The sequence below is a fragment of the Ochotona princeps genome, chromosome 19 (assembly GCF_030435755.1).
Source record: "Ochotona princeps isolate mOchPri1 chromosome 19, mOchPri1.hap1, whole genome shotgun sequence".
Lineage (NCBI taxonomy): Eukaryota > Metazoa > Chordata > Mammalia > Lagomorpha > Ochotonidae > Ochotona > Ochotona princeps.
The window spans coordinates 49,141,296-49,159,736 of record NC_080850.1 but is presented as its reverse complement, the minus strand read 5'-3'; the positions used below and the strand labels follow the sequence as shown (position 1 = coordinate 49,159,736).

Sequence of the window (18,441 nt, the reverse complement as noted above, 5' to 3'; positions counted from 1 at the left end):
GACCTGCTTGTGCTCGGCAGGAGCGAGCCTGGCAGCTGGGCTGCAGGGCGAAGAGTGTTGTGAGAGCTTTCTGTGCTGTGATCGTAACCCTGTGCCAGCGCCTGTGCTGTCCTTGAACAAGCTGGGGCTCTTTCCAGTCCCAGAAATTGTTGGGATGCTTCTCAGCTCTTGGTTTTGTATTATTTAAATGTTTTGAAAGTTTTGATCGCTTTATTTTTTTAAAGAATGACTACACATAGAATGTGACAAGACACACCTTGTGAGGAGCATGGCAGTCCCAGAAGGTCAAGCCCAAGACACTGAGATTATTCTAGAAACATGGGGTTGTTGACCCAGGAGCTCCCAGCGTCTGCCTTGGCTGTATAAAGATCTGCCATTCCAGATCCTTCTTCCAGGATGACTCATCAGTCAGCGCTGTGGGGCCTGTACAGATGCGAGTCTTGTAGGGTTCATGTCTGGCATCAGATTGATGATCTGTTGGTAGAATGGAAATCAGAAACCTGCTGCCCTGTGGGAGGAGCGCCTGCTGCTTCCCGAAAGCTGTTGTAGTTAGTTACCAGTCAGAATTGGAAATGTAGAATGGATTTTAAAAATAGCACTTCTGCTGATTTTAGTGTGACAGATATATGCTTTAAAGTAGTGAACATAAAACAAACTAATAAGTAACAAAAGACATGGCGTGCTTAGACTCTAAGGAAATCAGCACAGTTACACTGTGTATGAAATGTTAGGAGTTTATGTTTTCTCTTTTAATTGTTGTTTTCTGCACTCTGTTTTGTTACCTGAATTTCCATGATTTCTTGTTTTCACTTCAGGCAAATCCTAAGAGACAACAACTGCCTACAAACCTTGTTACAACACTTAAAATCTCATAGTTTGACAATTGTCAGTAACGCATGCGGAACTTTGTGGAATCTCTCAGCAAGAAATCCCAAGGACCAAGAAGCACTATGGGACATGGGGGCAGTCAGCATGCTCAAGAACCTCATTCACTCAAAGCACAAAATGATTGCTATGGGAAGTGCTGCAGCTTTGAGGAATCTCATGGCAAACAGACCCGCTAAATACAAGGATGCCAACATTATGTCCCCTGGCTCAAGCCTGCCATCTCTTCATGTTAGGAAGCAGAAAGCCCTGGAAGCAGAGTTAGATGCTCAGCATTTATCAGAAACTTTCGACAATATTGACAACTTGAGTCCCAAGGCACCTCACCGGAGCAAGCAGAGACACAAGCAGAGCCTCTATGGGGACTATGTCTTTGACGCCAACCGACACGATGATAACAGGCCAGACAACTTTAATCCTGGAAACATGACTGTCCTTTCACCCTATCTGAACACGGCAGTGTTGCCCAGCTCCTCTTCATCTAGGGGAAGCTTAGACAGTTCTCGTTCTGAGAAAGATAGAAGTCTGGAGCGAGAAAGAGGAATTGGCCTGAGCGGCTACCACACAGCGACAGAAGGTACAGGAAGCTCTTCAAAGCGAGGCTTGCAGATCTCCAGCCCTGTAGCCCCAGCGGCCGCAGGCGTGGAGGACGTCTCGGCCATTCCCACCTCCCAGGAGAACAGAAGTTCGGGGTCTGCCACCGACCTGCATTGTGTGCCAGATGACAGGGCGGCACTGAGAAGCAGCTCGGGTGCCCGTGCCCTTTCCAGCACTTACAGTTTCACTAAGTCAGAAAATTCAAACAGGACGTGTTCTGTGCCTTGTGCCAAACTAGAATGTAAGAGATCTTCAAATGACAGTTTAAATAGTGTCAGTAGCAGTGATGGCTATGGTAAAAGAGGTCAGATGAAACCCTCCATCGAATCCTATTCTGAAGATGACGAGAGTAAATTTTGCAGTTACGGTCAATATCCAGCTGACTTAGCCCATAAAATACACAGTGCCAATCATATGGATGACAACGATGGGGAGCTTGATACACCAATAAATTACAGCCTCAAATATTCAGATGAGCAGTTGAATTCTGGAAGGCAGAGTCCTTCACAGAATGAAAGATGGGCAAGATCAAAACATATCATCGAAGAGGAAATAAAGCATGGTGAGCCGAGGCCGGCCCGGGGCCAGGGCGCAGCTTACCCGGTGTATGCCGAGAGCAATGATGAGAAGCACCTCAAGTTCCAGCCACACTTCACACAGCAGGAGTGTGTTTCCCCGTACAGGGCCAGGGGAACCAGTGGTTCGGAAGGAAATCGAGTTAATCAAAATGTAAACCAGTCCTTGTGTCAGGAAGACGATTATGAAGATGATAAACCAACCAACTATAGTGAGCGTTACTCTGAGGAAGAACAGCACGGAGAAGAAGAGAGACCAACAAGTTACAGCATGAAGTATAACGAAGAGAAGCATCATGCAGACCAGCCTATTGACTACAGCTTGAAGTACACCGCTGATGTCCCTTCCTCCCAGAAACCACCATTCTCATTCCCAAAGAGCTCATCTGCACAGAGCACTAAAACTGAACAACACGTCCCTGCAGGCAGCGAGAAGGCAGCTGCCCCCTCATCTAATGCCAAGAGGCAGACTCAGCTTCACCCAGGTTCAGCACAGAACAGAAGTGCCCAGGCACCAAAGACTACCACTATTAACCAGGAAACGATACAGACGTACTGTGTAGAAGATACCCCAATATGTTTCTCAAGGTGCAGTTCATTATCTTCTTTGTCATCAGCTGAAGATGAAATAGGGTGTGATCAGACAACACAGGAGGCAGTTTCTGCTAATACTCTACAGATAGCAGAGATAAAAGAAAACGGTGGGCCTAGATCTGCAGAAGATCCTGTGAGTGAAGCTCCAGCCGTGTCCCAGCATGTAAGAACCAAAGCCAGCAGACTGCAGGCCTCTGGTCTGTCATCAGAACCAGCCAGGCAGAAAGCCGGCGAGTTATCTTCAGGAGCCAAGTCTCCCTCCAAAAGTGGGGCGCAGACCCCCAAGAGCCCCCCAGAGCACTATGTTCAGGAGACTCCGCTCATGTTCAGCAGATGCACTTCTGTCAGCTCTCTGGACAGCTTTGAGAGCCGCTCCATTGCCAGCTCCGTGCAGAGCGAGCCGTGCAGCGGTATGGTAAGTGGCGTTATCAGCCCCAGTGACCTGCCGGATAGCCCTGGACAAACCATGCCACCAAGCAGAAGTAAGACCCCTCCACCACCTCCTCAGACAGTGCAAGCCAAGCGAGAGGTCCCCACAAACAAAGCTCCAGCTGCGGAGGAGGAGAGCGGGACTAAGCAAGCTGCTGTCAGTGCGGCGGCTCAGAGGGCTCAGGCTCTCCCTGACGCCGACACTTTATTACACTTTGCAACAGAAAGTACTCCAGACGGATTTTCTTGTTCATCTAGCCTGAGTGCTCTGAGCCTCGATGAGCCATTTATACAGAAAGACGTGGAGTTGAGAATCATGCCTCCAGTTCAGGAAAATGACAACGGAAATGAAGCGGAACCCGAGCAGCCTGAAGAGTCCAGTGAAAACCAGCAGAAGGAGGCAGAAAAGCCTGCCGATTCTGAAAAGGACCTGCTGGATGACTCAGATGAGGACGATATCGAAATACTAGAAGAATGTATCATTTCTGCCATGCCAACAAAGTCATCCCGCAAAGCCAAGAAGCTAGCCCAGACAGCTTCAAAATTGCCACCACCTGTGGCAAGGAAGCCAAGTCAGCTGCCTGTGTACAAACTTCTCCCATCCCAAAACAGGCTGCAAGCCCAGAAGCATGTTAGCTTTACGCCGGGAGATGATATGCCACGGGTGTATTGTGTAGAGGGGACACCCATCAACTTTTCCACAGCCACATCCCTAAGTGATCTAACAATTGAATCCCCTCCAAATGAGTTAGCTGTTGGAGATGGAGGGGGAGCACGAGCACGGGCCACTGAACTTGAAAAACGAGACACCGTTCCCACAGAAGGCAGAAGCACAGATGAGGCACACAGAGGGAATGCCTTGGCAGTGGATGACACTAAAGCAGAGGAAGGCGACATTCTTGCAGAATGCATTAATTCTGCTATGCCCAAGGGGAAGAGCCACAAGCCTTTCCGTGTGAAGAAGATAATGGACCAAGTCCAGCAAGCCTCTGTGTCTTCATCTGGAGCCAACAAAAGCCAGCTGGAAGGCAAGAAAAAGAAACCGACTTCACCAGTAAGACCTCTGCCACAAAGCGCCGAGTACAGGACGCGCGTGAGAAGAAACACAGACTCAAAAAACATTTTAAGTGCTGAAAGAAATTCCTCAGACTCCAAAGATTCAAAGAAACAAAACTTGAAAAATAATTCCAAGGCCTTGAATGACACACTGCCTAGTAACGAAGACCGGGTCCGAGCAGGCGTTCCTTTCGATTCGCCTCATCACTACACGCCTGTCGAAGGAACTCCTTACTGTTTCTCACGAAACGATTCTTTGAGTTCTCTGGATTTCGATGATGGTGATGTTGACCTTTCCAGAGAGAAAGCTGAATTAAGAAAGGGAAAAGAAAATACAGCGTCGGAAGCTAAAGTTACCAGCCACCCAGATGTAACTGCAAACCAAGCGTCAGGTGGCAAGATGCAAGTCGTCCCCAAACACCCAGCAGGACGAGGGCAGCAGAAGCCGTCCACTTTTCCCCAGTCGTCCAAAGACGTACCCGACAGAGGGGCGGCAGCGGATGAGAAATTACAGAACTTTGCTATTGAAAATACTCCTGTTTGCTTTTCTCGGAATTCCTCTCTGAGTTCTCTCAGTGACATTGACCAAGAAAACAACAACAAGGAGAATGGACCTGTCAAAGAGAGTGAGCCCCCCGACTCACAGGGAGAACCAAGTAAGCCCCAGGCATCAGGGTACGCCCCTAAGTCCTTCCATGTGGAAGACACGCCTGTCTGCTTCTCAAGAAACAGCTCTCTCAGTTCCCTTAGCATTGATTCGGAAGACGACCTGCTGCAGGAGTGCATCACTTCTGCAATGCCAAAGAAGAAAAAGCCCTCCAGACCCCAGGGCGGGCAGGACAAGCAGAGCCCCAGAAACACCAGCGGCGTCCTGGCTGAAGGTCTGACACTGGACCTGAAAGACACACAGAGACCAGACTCCGAACACGGCTTGTCCCCGGATTCAGAAAACTTTGACTGGAAAGCTATTCAGGAAGGTGCGAATTCCATCGTGAGCAGCTTGCATCAAGCTGCCGCTGCCGCGTGTCTGTCCAGGCAGGCTTCATCCGACTCCGATTCCATCCTCTCACTGAAGTCTGGAATCTCACTGGGATCCCCATTTCACCTTACACCTGATCAAGAAGAAAAACCTTTCACAAGTAACAAAGGCCCACGGATTCTAAAACCTGGTGAGAAGAGCACATTGGAAACGAAGAAGATCGAATCTGAAAGTAAAGGAATCAAAGGAGGAAAAAAAGTTTACAAGAGTTTGATTACTGGAAAAGTCCGCTCTAATTCAGAAGTTTCCAGCCAAACGAAGCAGCCCCTTCCCACAAATATGCCTTCAATCTCCCGAGGTAGGACGATGATTCATATTCCAGGAGTCCGAAATAGCTCGTCAAGTACAAGTCCTGTTTCTAAAAAAGGCCCACCCCTCAAGACACCGGCCTCCAAGAGCCCTGGTGAGGGCCAGGCAGCCACCACCACCAGCACGTCTCCCAGGGGAGCCACGCCATCAGGGAAGTCAGAGTTAAGCCCTGCCCCCAGGCCGCCGACATCCCAAACAGGTGGATCAAACAAAGGATCTTCTAGGTCAGGATCTAGAGAGTCCACTCCTTCCAGACCTGCCCAGCAGCCACTTAGTAGGCCCATGCAGTCTCCAGGGAGAAACTCCATTTCCCCTGGTCGAAACGGAATAAGTCCTCCTAACAAACTATCTCAACTGCCACGGACATCCTCCCCCAGTACTGCTTCAACCAAGTCCTCGGGCTCCGGGAAGGTGTCCTACGCAGCCCCTGGCAGGCAGATGAGCCAGCAGAACCTCACCAAGCAAACAGGCCTGTCCAAGAATGGCAGTTGTATCCCAAGAAGTGAGTCTGCCTCTAAAGGACTGAATCAGATGAGTAACGGCAGTGGATCTAGTAAGAAAGTAGAACTTTCTAGAATGCCTTCCACTAAATCCAGTGGAAGTGAATCTGATAGATCAGAGAGACCTGTGTTAGTGCGCCAGTCGACTTTCATCAAAGAAGCTCCAAGCCCTACCCTAAGAAGAAAACTGGAGGAGTCGGCTTCATTTGAATCTCTCTCTCCATCTTCCAGACCAGATTCTCCCACGAGGTCCCAGGCCCAAACTCCAGTGTTAAGTCCTTCCCTTCCCGATATGTCTCTGTCCACACATTCGTCCGGTCAGGCTGGTGTGTGGCGAAAACTCCCACCTAATCTCAGCCCCACTCTCGAGTACAATGATGGCAGGCCAGCAAAGCGCCATGACATAGCACGCTCCCACTCAGAAAGTCCTTCCAGACTGCCCGTCAACAGGTCCGGGACCTGGAAACGCGAACACAGCAAGCACTCGTCTTCCCTGCCCCGAGTGAGTACATGGAGAAGAACTGGGAGCTCCTCTTCCATTCTTTCTGCTTCCTCAGAATCCAGTGAGAAAGCAAAAAGTGAGGATGAAAAGCACGTAACCTGTATGTCAGGAACCAAGCAAAATAAAGAAAACCAAATATCCACAAAAGGGACCTGGAGAAAAATAAAAGAAAATGAAATTTCCCCCACAAATAGTACTTCGCAGAGTACTTCCTCAGGTGCTGCAAACGGTGCTGAATCCAAGAGTCTGATTTATCAAATGGCACCTGCGGTTTCTAAAACAGAGGACGTTTGGGTGAGGATTGAGGACTGCCCCATTAACAACCCCAGGTCTGGAAGATCTCCTACAGCTAACACTCCCCCTGTGATTGACGGTGTTTCAGGAAAGGGGAATCCAAACGTAAAAGATTCACGAGATAATCAGGGAAAGCAAACCGCAGGCAGCGGCAGTGCTCCCACACATACCGCGGGCCTGGGAAACCGTCTAAACTCCTTCATTCAGGTTGACGCCCCTGACCAAAAAGGAGCCGAGATAAAACCAGGACAGAGTAATGCCATTGCTGCGTCGGACAGCAACGAGAGTTCCTTGGCAGAGCGTACCCCGTTCAGCTCCAGCAGCTCCAGCAAACACAGCTCACCCAGTGGGACTGTGGCTGCCAGGGTGACCCCCTTTAACTACAACCCCAGTCCTCGGAAGAGCAGTGCAGATGGCTCCTCAGCCCGGCCCTCCCAGATCCCCACTCCCGTGAATAACAACACCAAGAAACGAGATTCAAAAACCGACAGCACAGAATCCGGTGGAAGTCAAAGTCCCAAACGGCACTCTGGGTCTTACCTTGTGACTTCGGTGTAAGAGCCGGGGCGTGAAACTGAGGCATTTACATGTTAATTTGACTTGCTAGATAGAAGTTTTGTTTTCTAGTGAAACTAAAAACCTGGACATTTTTGTAAATAGGTTTAATTCTTGTTGGAGGGTTTTTGTTCTGGAAGCCATATTTGATAGTATACTCTGTCTTCACTGGTCGTATTTTGGGAAGCACTCTTGATAGTTAAGAAAGCCAAGTATATTTGTACAGTATGTTTTACAAGGATTTAAGCAGAATCCCATCCCATCATCCTTTAATTATTGCTTGTCTTAAAATAATGAACGCTATATAGAAAATATGATATATTGCTGTTATCAGTCATTTCTAGATTATAAACTGACTAAACTTACATCAGGGAGAAATTGGTATTTATGCAAAAAAAAATGTTTAGTGCTGTGAGTCCATCTAATGTCATAACTAATCATGTGGCTGTGAAATTCACAGTAATATGGTTCCTGGTGAACAAGTTTACCCAGCCTGCTTTGCCTCACTGCATGAGTGAAACTGGTGGTTCATTTTCAGAAGTGATGAGTGACGGTTCTGTGGTCACATGATGTCATAGGTAGCTTCAGTGTTACAATGCACACAAGACAAGTCTGTGTAACTGTAAAACATTGAATGCAACTATTTTACCTGAACTAGATTTGATCTGAAAGTAGGTAGAATTTTTGCTATGCTTTATCTTGTTGTATATTCTGGTATTTGAGGTGAGATGGCTGCTCTTTTATTAATGAGACAGGAATTGTGTCTCAACAAACTAAAAGGACGTTTCAGAATAAATTATTGCTGTATGTAAACTATGACTGAAACTGGTATTTGTTTGAAAGGTCTTATTTCACATTTGTATTAACTGTCAAAAAGGCCTCTTTAAAAAGCTTCTACAAAATTTTGTTTCTTCTGATTCTATGCATTAAGAGTCAAATTCCTCTTACTGTAATAATAATAAAAAAAATTGAAGACGACTGTTGGTACTTAACCATTCCTGGAAGGTAACTTCTTACTGTGACTAGCACTTCCGTATAAGGAGTGTTTCCCCATTCTGCTTCTTTATCTGACTCCACCAGATGGCATGATGACAGATTCAGGCACTAGCGCAGGGCCCAGCATTGACCGTCACAGAGCCACATGGAATGGCCTTCTTCGTAATTGACCTCACGCGTAGGTACAGGTGGTCTCCTCCAGTGTGAACACCTCTTCCTCGTCCCCTCTTGTCACTGTGTCTGAAGTGAACAGCTCTTACGACTCTGTGTTGTGGCAGAGAGCGTTCAACCAGGGGCGGCCAGGCTGTCACCATGCTCAGCTAAGAGAAGCCGAGGGGCTACTGTGATAGCTGCAGTGTGTGGCTGAGAGTTCTCCTTTGAGGAGAAAACACAAACTAACACAGATAATGAGCCTTATTGTATCATCCCCAAGTCTGCTCTCAGCTATTGGAAGGGTCACTGTGGTGGTAATGCTCACATTTGTTGAAAAATCTGGAAAATTCATTTTTCGTGAATAAAATGGTGCACTCTGCCTTCAGAAAGGGAAAAAGGACTTTGAAGGCTGGTGGAGTTGCAGGGTGAAGGGTGAGGCGAGGAGCCAGTGCCATGGCAGTTCACAGCCACCAGAAAGTGGATGACTTCTTTGCATCCGGAGTGAAGTAAGTGAAGCACTGTGACTCTGAAACCCACTCTCCTTTGTGAACACCCCCACTTAACTTTGGAAGCTATCTACATGTAAAGTGCAGGATTTTATAAGCCCTAGCATTGTTATGGAAAGAGATGGAACCTTAGAATTAAATTAGCTTTTAATTTAAGTGAAGGGATGGGGTCTGGAGCCTTGTCATTGCTGGAGGTGAGACTACCTTCTCTGCCTGAAAAGTGAATTCTTGCAGGCAGCACCATTGGGGGACCCTTGGGCTGGAGGAGAAGTGCCCCTCAGAACAGCCTACTGGGACAGTCCTGCCTGTGGAAGTTCCTGGTACCTCTGGCTGGGGGCAGGACCAGGGGTCCCAGTTGAGGCTTGCTCTTATGAAGGGTGTATACCTAGTGTTAAGACTGCTTAGGGTACAGGGGCCAATGCCCTAACTCGTTCTGGGTTGCAGCAAACAAATCCTAAGGCAGTGGCTTCCAAATTAGTGCATGTGAGTCCCAAAAATGCTTATCAAGACCCAAATGAGCCCTGCCCCAATATCTGACCCAAGGTTTGAGGAGGAGCCCATAGATCTGCCTTTCCAACAAGTGCTGCTGGTTAGGGACTGCCATGCAGTCCCATCCCTGGGCCGTCACACACACCCCTCCAGTGCAGATCAGCCAAGACCCCGTACTCTGACAAAGTACACCAACAAGAAAATCCCTCCCCCTCTTCTAGGCAAAACACTCAACCACTGAGCCTTCTGCCCTGACAGGGCCTGTCAGCTCCCAAAAGCAGGCACACCTGGCAGACACAATGGACGGGATCATCCTTTGGGACAGGGTGTCACGGAGGCTATCCACAGCCTTTGGCAAACATGGAATGTGGGTGTGCAGGAGACCAGAAGAAATGGGGAGCTTTGCGATGAGGAAAGAACGGTTTCTGGTGAAGAAAGGTGTACAGTTGGCTACCAGTTAACCAGAGTGGTGCTTGAGAGTAAACCATCAGTGATCGGGGCACTGAAATGAAAGAGGAAGCAAGGGAAGAAGTGAAATACTGTAAGAATTAAGCCCCAAGAGGGCAAGATGACACTGTACAGTCAGAATGTCTTGGTTGTGTAAAATACGGCTCCTGCTACTCTGGGTTAATTAAAAACAAAGGGAAGGAGGGGAGAGGGTGGTGAATGCCATTGCTCTGTATTGACTGATGTATCCTTTGTAATTTTGAATCCCTGGACTATGGCTGCTGTAACCCCAGTCTTCTGCCAATCTCACAACTGTGATCTGAGACAAGCCCTGCTTCTGTTAGACTGTCATGCTTCTTTGAACCTGTATGTTTTATATGTATAATACTGTTCTTGGTGCTAAATACACTTTTCTTTTCTCTGATACCAGGATAGTTCTTTCTCTACATTTGTGACTACTTGCTTGTTTTCCTGACCTTACATGATTGTTATTTTCCTATCTAAAAATAATCAGCGTAATGTATACTAGTGAAGGTGGTGACCACTGAATATAATGCACATGAGCGGGGGTGGGGAAATGCCAGGTGTGGCCTGCCCTGTTTGCCCCAGTGCCCACTGGTGTCCACACATTGAGCCACGCTGCCCGGTCAGTGACGCAGGCACCCACCCTTCCTTTCCCCTGAGCAGCACAGGCAGTGAGGACCTGACTGCAAGAGACTCGTCAGTGGCTGGTCAGTGGCTGGACACTTGCATGGCTTGGCTTAGAAAAGAAAACCACCAAACTATTCCAGGGAGCTTTCTGGCTGGAACGGAGAGCAGTGCAGGGCTAGGGCTGTGGTGCTTGGTTGGCGTCGTGAAACTGCAACAAAAATCAGAACAAAGCCTGCTACGGAGGAGGTGACAGAGACGCACTGGGAAGCCATCTCTGCCTTGGCTGAGGTCTAATTCTACTTTGCTTCATTTGGAAACTAAGCCTGTTTTGTTACTGAAGTAACTCGAACTAACATAAAACCAGTTAGGAGCACCTTGGTGACTCTTTACATTTTATTTATAACTCAACAGAGCTCACATGGCACTAGTTCACTCCCCAGATGCTGGTAACAGTCCATGCTGGACCAGACTGAAGCTGGGCTCCTGCCACACATGTGGGAGACCAGGGGCACCTCCTGGCTGCTGGCCTCTGCCCCACATGAGACTGCTGTGTGCTGTGGCCATTTGGAGGTGAACCAGCGGATGGGAGATACCTCTTTCCCTCCCTTCTGTCACTCTGCCTTTCAAATTCTTTTTTAAACTACCTTCTCTAAATGACATTGGCTTAAACACTTAGTACAGGAGTGAAGTGGGCACTTGGCATAGCAGGTCCGCATCCAAGTGCCTGGGTTTGAATCCCAACTCCATTCCCAGCTCCAGCATCCTGCCGGTGCACACCTGGGAGGCAGTGCTGGTGATGCAGGTGGCTGGGGCCTTTCTGCCACGGTGGGAGACCTGCACTGAACTGACACAGCTCGCTGGATCTGTGTACGAGCCAGACATGGGGCCTGGGGACTACCAAGGAAGCATATCCCATTGCCCGTGAGTCACCCAGCTGCTACCCTGCAGGCTAGGCCCACTGACAGCATCCCATAAAGTGGCAGTGCACATGGCACTTGGTTCCTGGTGGGCTGGGTGTAATAGAACAGGATAGGTTGCATCCTGTGGAACCTGAGCAAGGTCATTCATTCTTTTACTTGTGGTCTCTCCATTGAAGAAACTGCTTTCATGGAATCTGAATTCCCCACAGCGAACCCCAACCCGAAACTGACACTCCTTCACTTGGGATTTTCAATAAAACTGTTTAACCAAAATGGATTTTACTTAGTCTGTCCTCCCACCTTAAGACAGATAAGAATCCAACAGGGGCTGTATGTGCACACAGAGGTGACCAACACCTTGTGTCCTCCCAGCTTTCCCTAGAAGCAAAAGCCTTGCTACAAGCCAGCTGGGTCTGCCCAGCCTTCAGTCAGCTGAGGGGGAACCCTGGCTGGTCTGTGGAAGTGGATTCCTGATAACGGTTTCCAGAAATCAGACCATCTAACGTCATCTGCATACTGCCCTGCGATGGCAGACGGGTGCCTCGCCCTTGGATCCCAGTGCAGGAAGTAAGGAGCTTCCACATTATTTAAATCCATTGTTAAGACATTAGAGTTAAACATCTGTATGATTTAGCCAAATCCTGCCCGGCCATCAGCCCGTCCTTAAGACATGACCATAGTGTGGTGGAGTGCGAGGGAGATCACACCGGACCCAAGTGTAGGATGTTAGGAGGAGTCTTTTTTTTTCTCCAGCTTGGTGACAGCAGCTCCGGCTACACTGGAGGAGGTACCAAAGTCAGGGGGTTTTAAGCTTCCATGCAGGAAGTTACCACAGCCCAAAGTTTTCCTATAGTTAATTAAGCTAAGCAGTACAACAGGGGGCAGGAGGGGCCAGGGTCGCGGAGCCTCCGGGGTCGGACTGAGGGGCTGGGAGGGGCGGGGAGGGAGGCGGCCAGCAGAGCCGAGGACCAGGCCGCTGCCGGCCACGGCGCAGATTGGCGTGGACGGCGCGAGGAAGCCAACCCGGGCTTCGCCAAGGCGCATGCGCCTACCGCGCCCCGACCGGCCAGGGCCGGACCCGGAAGCCGCGCCCGCCCCTTCCGCCATCCGCTCGCCAGAGTTGCACGTCGACACGTCACGTCGAGCCGAGCGCCGCCGGCCGCCCAGGGGCGTGGCCACGGGCCGGAGGCGGGTCTTCCGGCGGAAGCTCGGGCGCAGTGGGTCGCGGTGGGTGCGTGAGCGTGGACATGGCCTGCGCCGCCGCGCGGTCGCCGGCCGACCAGGACAGGTGGGCGCCGGGAGGGAGCGAGCGGCTGGGCCGGGGACCGGGAACTCGGACGGGGACCGACGAGCGGGGCCGGGCCGGGGACCGACGAGCGGGGCCGGGCCGGGGCTGGGGTCAGGGACGGGCTCTGAGTGGACGGGGGGTGTCCCGGCCGCAGGTTCATCTGCATCTACCCGGCCTACCTGAACAACAAGAAGACCATCGCCGAGGGCCGGCGCATCCCCCTCAGTAAGGTGAGCGGGTCTGCCGGGGAGGGGCGGTGACGTCAGCCTGTCAGGTGCGGCGGCCGCGTCCACACCTGCGGAGGGTGTCCTGCGGGTGTGGACATGGTCAGCTTTAGTGTGTGGAATGTTGTGCATTGCAGAGTAGTTACACTACTCAGTGCTGCTGGGCAACCACTTCGCTCAAGTACCATCTGGATGCGGAGAGCTACAGGTGGCTGGAGCAAGGCCGGTGAAAAGAGGCAGAAACGCAGCGGGGCATGCACGAGTGTCCTCCCTGGGAACTGAGTCCGCTGCCCCATGCGGGAGGGCGTGTGGTGATGCCTCCTGCGGCTATAGGGCCGTCTGCCCCATGCGGGAGGATGTGTGGTGATGCCTCCTGTGGCTGTAGGGCCGTCTGCCCCATGCGGTACAGGAGGGCGTGTGGTGATGCCTCCTGCGGCTGTAGGGCCGTCTGCCCCATGCGGTACAGGAGGGCGTGTGGTGATGCCTCCTGCGGCTGTAGGGCCGTCTGCCCCATGCGGTACAGGAGGGCGTGTGGTGATGCCTCCTGTGGCTGTAGGACCCTCTGCCCCATGCGGGAGGTCGTGTGGTGATGCCTCCTGTGGCTGTAGGGCCGTCTGCCCCATGCGGTACAGGAGGGCGTGTGGTGATACCTCCTGTGGCTGTAGGGCCCTCTGCCCCATGCGGTACAGGAGGACGTGTGGTGGTACCTCCTGTGGCTGTAGGGCCGTCTGCCCCATGCGGTACAGGAGGACGTGTGGTGATACCTCCTGCGGCTGTAGGGCCGTCTGCCCCATGTGGGAGGACGTGTGGTGGCACCTCCTGTGGCTGTAGGGCCGTCTGCCCCATGCGGTACAGGAGGGCGTGTGGTGGTACCTCCTGCGGCTGTAGGGCCGTCTGCCCCATGTGGGAGGACGTGTGGTGATAACCTCCTGTGGCTGCAGGGCCGTCTGCCCCACGCTGTACAGGAGGGCGTGTGGTGGTACCTCCTGTGGCTGTAGGGCCGTCTGCCCCATGCGGTACAGGAGGACGTGTGGTGATACCTCCTGCGGCTGAAGGACCCTCTGCCCCATGCGGGAGGACGTGTGGTGATGCCTCCTGTGGCTGTAGGGCCGTCTGCGCCATGCGGTACAGGAGGGCTTGTGGTGATACCTCCTGCGGCTGAAGGGCCCTCTGCCCCATGCGGTACAGGAGGGCGTGTGGTGATGCCTCCTGTGGCTGTAGGGCCGTCTGCCCCATGCAGTACAGGAGGGCGTGTGGTGATGCCTCCTCGGCTGTAGGACCCTCTGCTTCATGCAGGAGGGCATTTGGTGGTGCCTTCTGCGGCCGTCCAGTTAGCTCGTGTCTGCTTCTCCCTGCAGGCTGTTGAGAACCCCACGGCCACCGAGATTCAGGATGTGTGCTCAGCAGTCGGACTGAACGTGTTTCTTGAGGTAGGGCGTCAGTCTGTGCTGTTCTCCATACTTTGCTCCTGGATATAACGACTTCCTAAAAGCCTGTGTTCACTTCGTTTTATCTCTTAGAAAAATAAAATGTATTCTCGAGAGTGGAACCGTGATGTTCAGTACCGCGGCCGTGTCCGGGTGCAGCTCAAGCAGGAGGATGGCAGCCTCTGCCTGGGACAGTTCCCCTCACGTAAGCTCCCTTTGGCCGCTGCTCGAGCTGGCCCCCTCGGTGCCGGCGTCCCAGGGTGGCTCGCGCAGGCCACCTGCAGGTCAGTGTCCCACAGAGGGAGGCCTGAGAAGCTCCTGGCTCTAGCTTAGCACCGGCCTGGCTACGGCCATTAAAGCCAGTCAGGAGTGAACCAGCAGAAGATCTCTCCATCTTACTTTGCCTGTCAAGAGTGACAGGGTTTCAAAAGTAGTCATTAATTCTATCATTGGGGAAAAAAACACAGATGCCTGAAATGGTAAGATTTAGGTAAATGCCTCAGCAGATACGTTACCTACTGTAAGACCACAGACAGGGCTGGGTCAGAAGCTGATGGCACCTCTGATACGTTCTTTCGTTGACATGTAAAACGGTGCTTACCCTCTACAAAGCAGAGCTCTCCCATCCTCTGGTTGAGCCCCTGAATGGCCGGGGCTGCTCCAGACGGAAGCCACCCAGGTCCGCCAGGTGAGAGGCACGGGCCCAGGCGCTGGAGCTACCGCCTTCCTGCCTTCGCAGACCACGCGGGCCCTGAGGGGATGCTCACGTCACAGGCTGGCCCCCTGAAAGCCAGTGCAATGAAATACTACTTTTTGGTTTGGGAAATGAAAATTTTGTTTACATATTATGTTTCTGAAGTTTCTGAAAAATTTTGGAAATTAAGCTATTGTCTCCGGTTCCATAGCTCCAGTTTAAGTCCTTCCATTTGATTTGAGTAAAGGGAAATAAATTCTCAGAAATACTGATAGCTTAGTTGTTCTTAGTCAATTAAAAAAAAATTTTTTTTTTTAAAGATTTATTCATTTTTATTACAAAGTCAGATATACGGAGAGGAGAGACAGAGAGGAAGACCTGTCCGATGATTCACTCCCCAAGTGAGCGCAACGGGCCGGTGCGCGCCGATCCGAAGCCGGGAACCTGGAACCTCTTCTGGGTCTCCCATGTGGGTGCAGTGTCCCAAAGCCTTGGGGCGTCCTTGACTGCTTTCCCAGGCCACAAGTAGGGAGCTGGATGGGAAGTGGAGCTGCCGGGATTAGAACCGGCGCCCATATGGGATCCCGGGGTGTGTTCAAGGCGAGGACTTTGGCCACTAGGCCACGCCGCCGGGCCCTAAAAATTTTTTTTGGAAAGATTTATTTTATTGATTTGAAGGTGGTGTGATGGAGAGACAAAGAGATTCGCTGGTGATCTCCAAGTGACCGCAGCAGCTCGGGCTGGGACTGGACCAGCAGCCTGGAGCTCCATCAGGGTCTCCCATGGGTGCAGGACCCAAGCACTTGAGCCGTCTTCCATTGCTTTCCCAGGCACATTGGCAGAGAACTGGATTGGAAATGGAGCAGCTGGACAGGCAGTGGTTTAACCAAGGACAGTGCACAACAGTGGCCCTAGCATGGTGTTTGTATACTAAAACCTATCAGGATAGGTAGCTATAAATATGTTCAATGTGTTTTCTTCTTTTAGACTTTTTACTCTCTTTCCATGACCACAAACCCCCTTGGATTCTAACAGTAAATGAAATGGAGATAAAAACTATGGTTGAAAAGATGGCTCGGGCCCAGCGCGATAGCCTAGTGGTTAAATTCCTCGCCTTAAACACCCGGGGTCCCATATGGGTGCCGGTTCTAATCCCGGCAGCCCTGCTTCCCATCCAGCTCCCTGCTTGTGGCCTGGGAAAGCAGTTGAGGACGGCCCAAAGTCTTGGGACCCTGCATCCGTGTGGGAGACCCGGAAGAAGCTCCTGGCTCCTGACTTCAATTGACTCAGCTCCAGCCGCTGGGGCCGCTTGGGGTGTGAATCATCGGATGGAAGATCGTCCTCTCTGTCTCTCCTCTCCGTATATCTGACTTTGTAATAAAAATAAATAAATATTAAAAAAAAAAAGATATGGCTTCCCAACAGCAAGAAACTCGTGGGCTGCTACAAAAAGCCTGAGGCCCTTGACCTGGGGAGCAGGTGCATGGGCAGGGCCCTGTGGTCCCCTGGGGAGCGGGTGTGGGGGCAGGGCCTGTGGTCCCCTGGGGAGCGGGTGTGGGGGCAGGGCCTGTGGTCCCCTGGGGAGCAGGTGTGGGGGCAGGGCCTGTGGTCCCCTGGGGAGCAGGTGTGGGGGCAGGGCCTGTGGTCCTCTGAGCCTGTGCTGCCTTGCTGTGGCTCAGGGACATTTGGTTTGGGTTAGCAGGCAAACGCTGTGCTGTGTACCTTAGGTATGCTGTTCTGACTCTGACCACTCTGTTTTATTTTGATATATTCTCATTTGATGTTCAAGTCAATTACTAGAACCAAATCCAGAATTTTTGTCTTGGTGCTTTTATGGTTTTTTTACTTGGGGTTGGGCGTCTGGAACGGTGGTTGCGATCCCAGCTGGGACTGCCCCATCCGTGTTACAGAGGCTGCGTCCGAGTCCCAGCTGCACTTCCGGCTCCGGCTCCCCGGAAAGCAGTGGTGGTGCAGTTCCTTGACTTTTCCTTCACGCAGGACAGGCTCAGTTCCAGACTCCTGGGAGTAAACCAACAGATCAAGACCTCTCTTTGGCTGTGTTTCTGTCTGCCTTTCCATAAAAAGTGAAAATGCATAACTAAGTGTAATTCTTGGTATTGTTCCCACTCTTAGTACATTTCTCTAGTAGAGGCCTCCACTTGAACAGCTCACTGCTCAGTTACTGGATTTCTTTTTAAGAAATTGCTCCTGTTGTGCCGATTTCTTGAGTTGATGATGTTCAGATGAATGACCTTTTGTATCTTATTTCTCGGAATGTACTCTGTAATTTTCGGTTCCTAGGTAAGTCGGTAATGTTGTATGCAGCAGAGATGATACCCAAACTGAAAACAAGGACGCAGAAGGCGGGAGGTGGTGACCCCAGTGTCCAGCAAGGAGATGGAGGCAAAAAAGGCAGAGGGAAGAAGAAGAAGTGACAGAGCTGAGGGCCGAGGGCCGTGGACGGACGCCACTGCTGGGTCACTTCCGGACCCGGGCGTCCCTGCTGCATCCTCATCCTCACTCGAGTGCAGTGGACGCACGCCACGCGTCTGTGTCTGTTTTTATGCAGGATGCAAGAAAGAATTTGTCCCTCAAGGAAGACTTTTTGTGGAAAAAAGGAATATTTTTAAATGGATAATGGACTGTACCATAAGTTACTTGAAATCCTGTGTTCCTCTGTCCTCTGTATGGGCACATGTTTCAGACAGGTTTAGAAAGATCTGAAAGACACATTTTGTTCATCTCTTAAGTTAATAAAAGTATCAAGTGACTTTGATAGTCTTTGTCTATGACTTAGTCGGTGGCAGAGCAGGTAACTGGGGAGAAGGACGCGAGACCCCAGCAGGAGAGAAGGGGCCAGGGTGTGGGTGAACAGCCAGGCTTGGGATTGTACCCTCCGGTTGGTTCATGCAATAACACTGTTCACGTGTTGCTTTTCCAAAGTCAGCGATGGAGATCTTCCCTCTTGCTCACACGCCAGAAGCCCACAACAGTCGGGGCTGATGAGCAGCAAGGACCCGGGTGCTTGGGCCGTCATCCACTTCCTTGCCAGGCACATCAGCAGGAGCTGGGCTGAAGCGCAGTGTCTGGAGTCGGGCCAGCACACACGCGGAGCCCTGCCTGGTGCTCTCTGTACACAGTCTTGGCCCATGAGTTCTTGGTTTGAAGCTGCATGCTTGATTTTTTTTTTTTTTTTTTTTTTTGAAAGACAGTTACTTATTTGAAGAAGGGAAAGACAGAACTGTCTGCTGGTTCCCTCCCCAGATGACCACAATGGCCGGAACTAAACCAGGCTGAAGCCAGGATCTTCT

At 51.1% G+C, this 18,441-nt stretch overlaps 2 protein-coding genes across 7 annotated transcripts in view; both read left to right on the top strand.

Annotated features, from left to right (window-relative positions):
• The window catches only part of APC (APC regulator of WNT signaling pathway), a 92,071-nt gene extending 83,645 nt beyond the window's left edge, over positions 1–8,426 (top strand). For 4 of the 6 annotated variants that reach the window (XM_058677485.1, XM_058677488.1, XM_058677487.1 and 1 more), the window contains one exon: positions 816–8,426. In XM_058677485.1, the coding sequence (XP_058533468.1) occupies positions 816–7,338 (6,523 nt within the window). In that variant the 3' untranslated portion in view covers positions 7,339–8,426. The remainder of the gene's footprint in view (positions 1–815) is intronic. The other 2 variants (XM_058677489.1, XM_058677490.1) reach the window with 2 other exon arrangements.
• Positions 8,427–12,636: 4,210 nt separating this feature from the next.
• SRP19 (signal recognition particle 19) lies at positions 12,637–17,681 on the top strand. The gene is made up of 5 exons (XM_004586347.3): positions 12,637–12,785; positions 12,940–13,015; positions 14,368–14,439; positions 14,530–14,641; positions 17,432–17,681. The coding sequence occupies exons 1-5, from the start codon at positions 12,745–12,747 to the stop codon at positions 17,563–17,565; spliced, it is 435 nt and encodes a 144-aa protein (XP_004586404.2). The 5' UTR covers positions 12,637–12,744; the 3' UTR covers positions 17,566–17,681.
• The last annotated feature ends 760 nt before the right edge of the window (positions 17,682–18,441 follow it).

Coding starts and splice junctions, on each gene's coding strand:
- SRP19 (XM_004586347.3), top strand. CDS start 12,745: ATGGCCTGCGCCGCCGCGCGGTCGCCGGCCGACCAGGACAG. Junction 12,786..12,939: donor TCGCCGGCCGACCAGGACAG/GTGGGCGCCGGG, acceptor TCCCGGCCGCAG/GTTCATCTGCATCTACCCGG. Junction 14,440..14,529: donor GACTGAACGTGTTTCTTGAG/GTAGGGCGTCAG, acceptor TTTATCTCTTAG/AAAAATAAAATGTATTCTCG.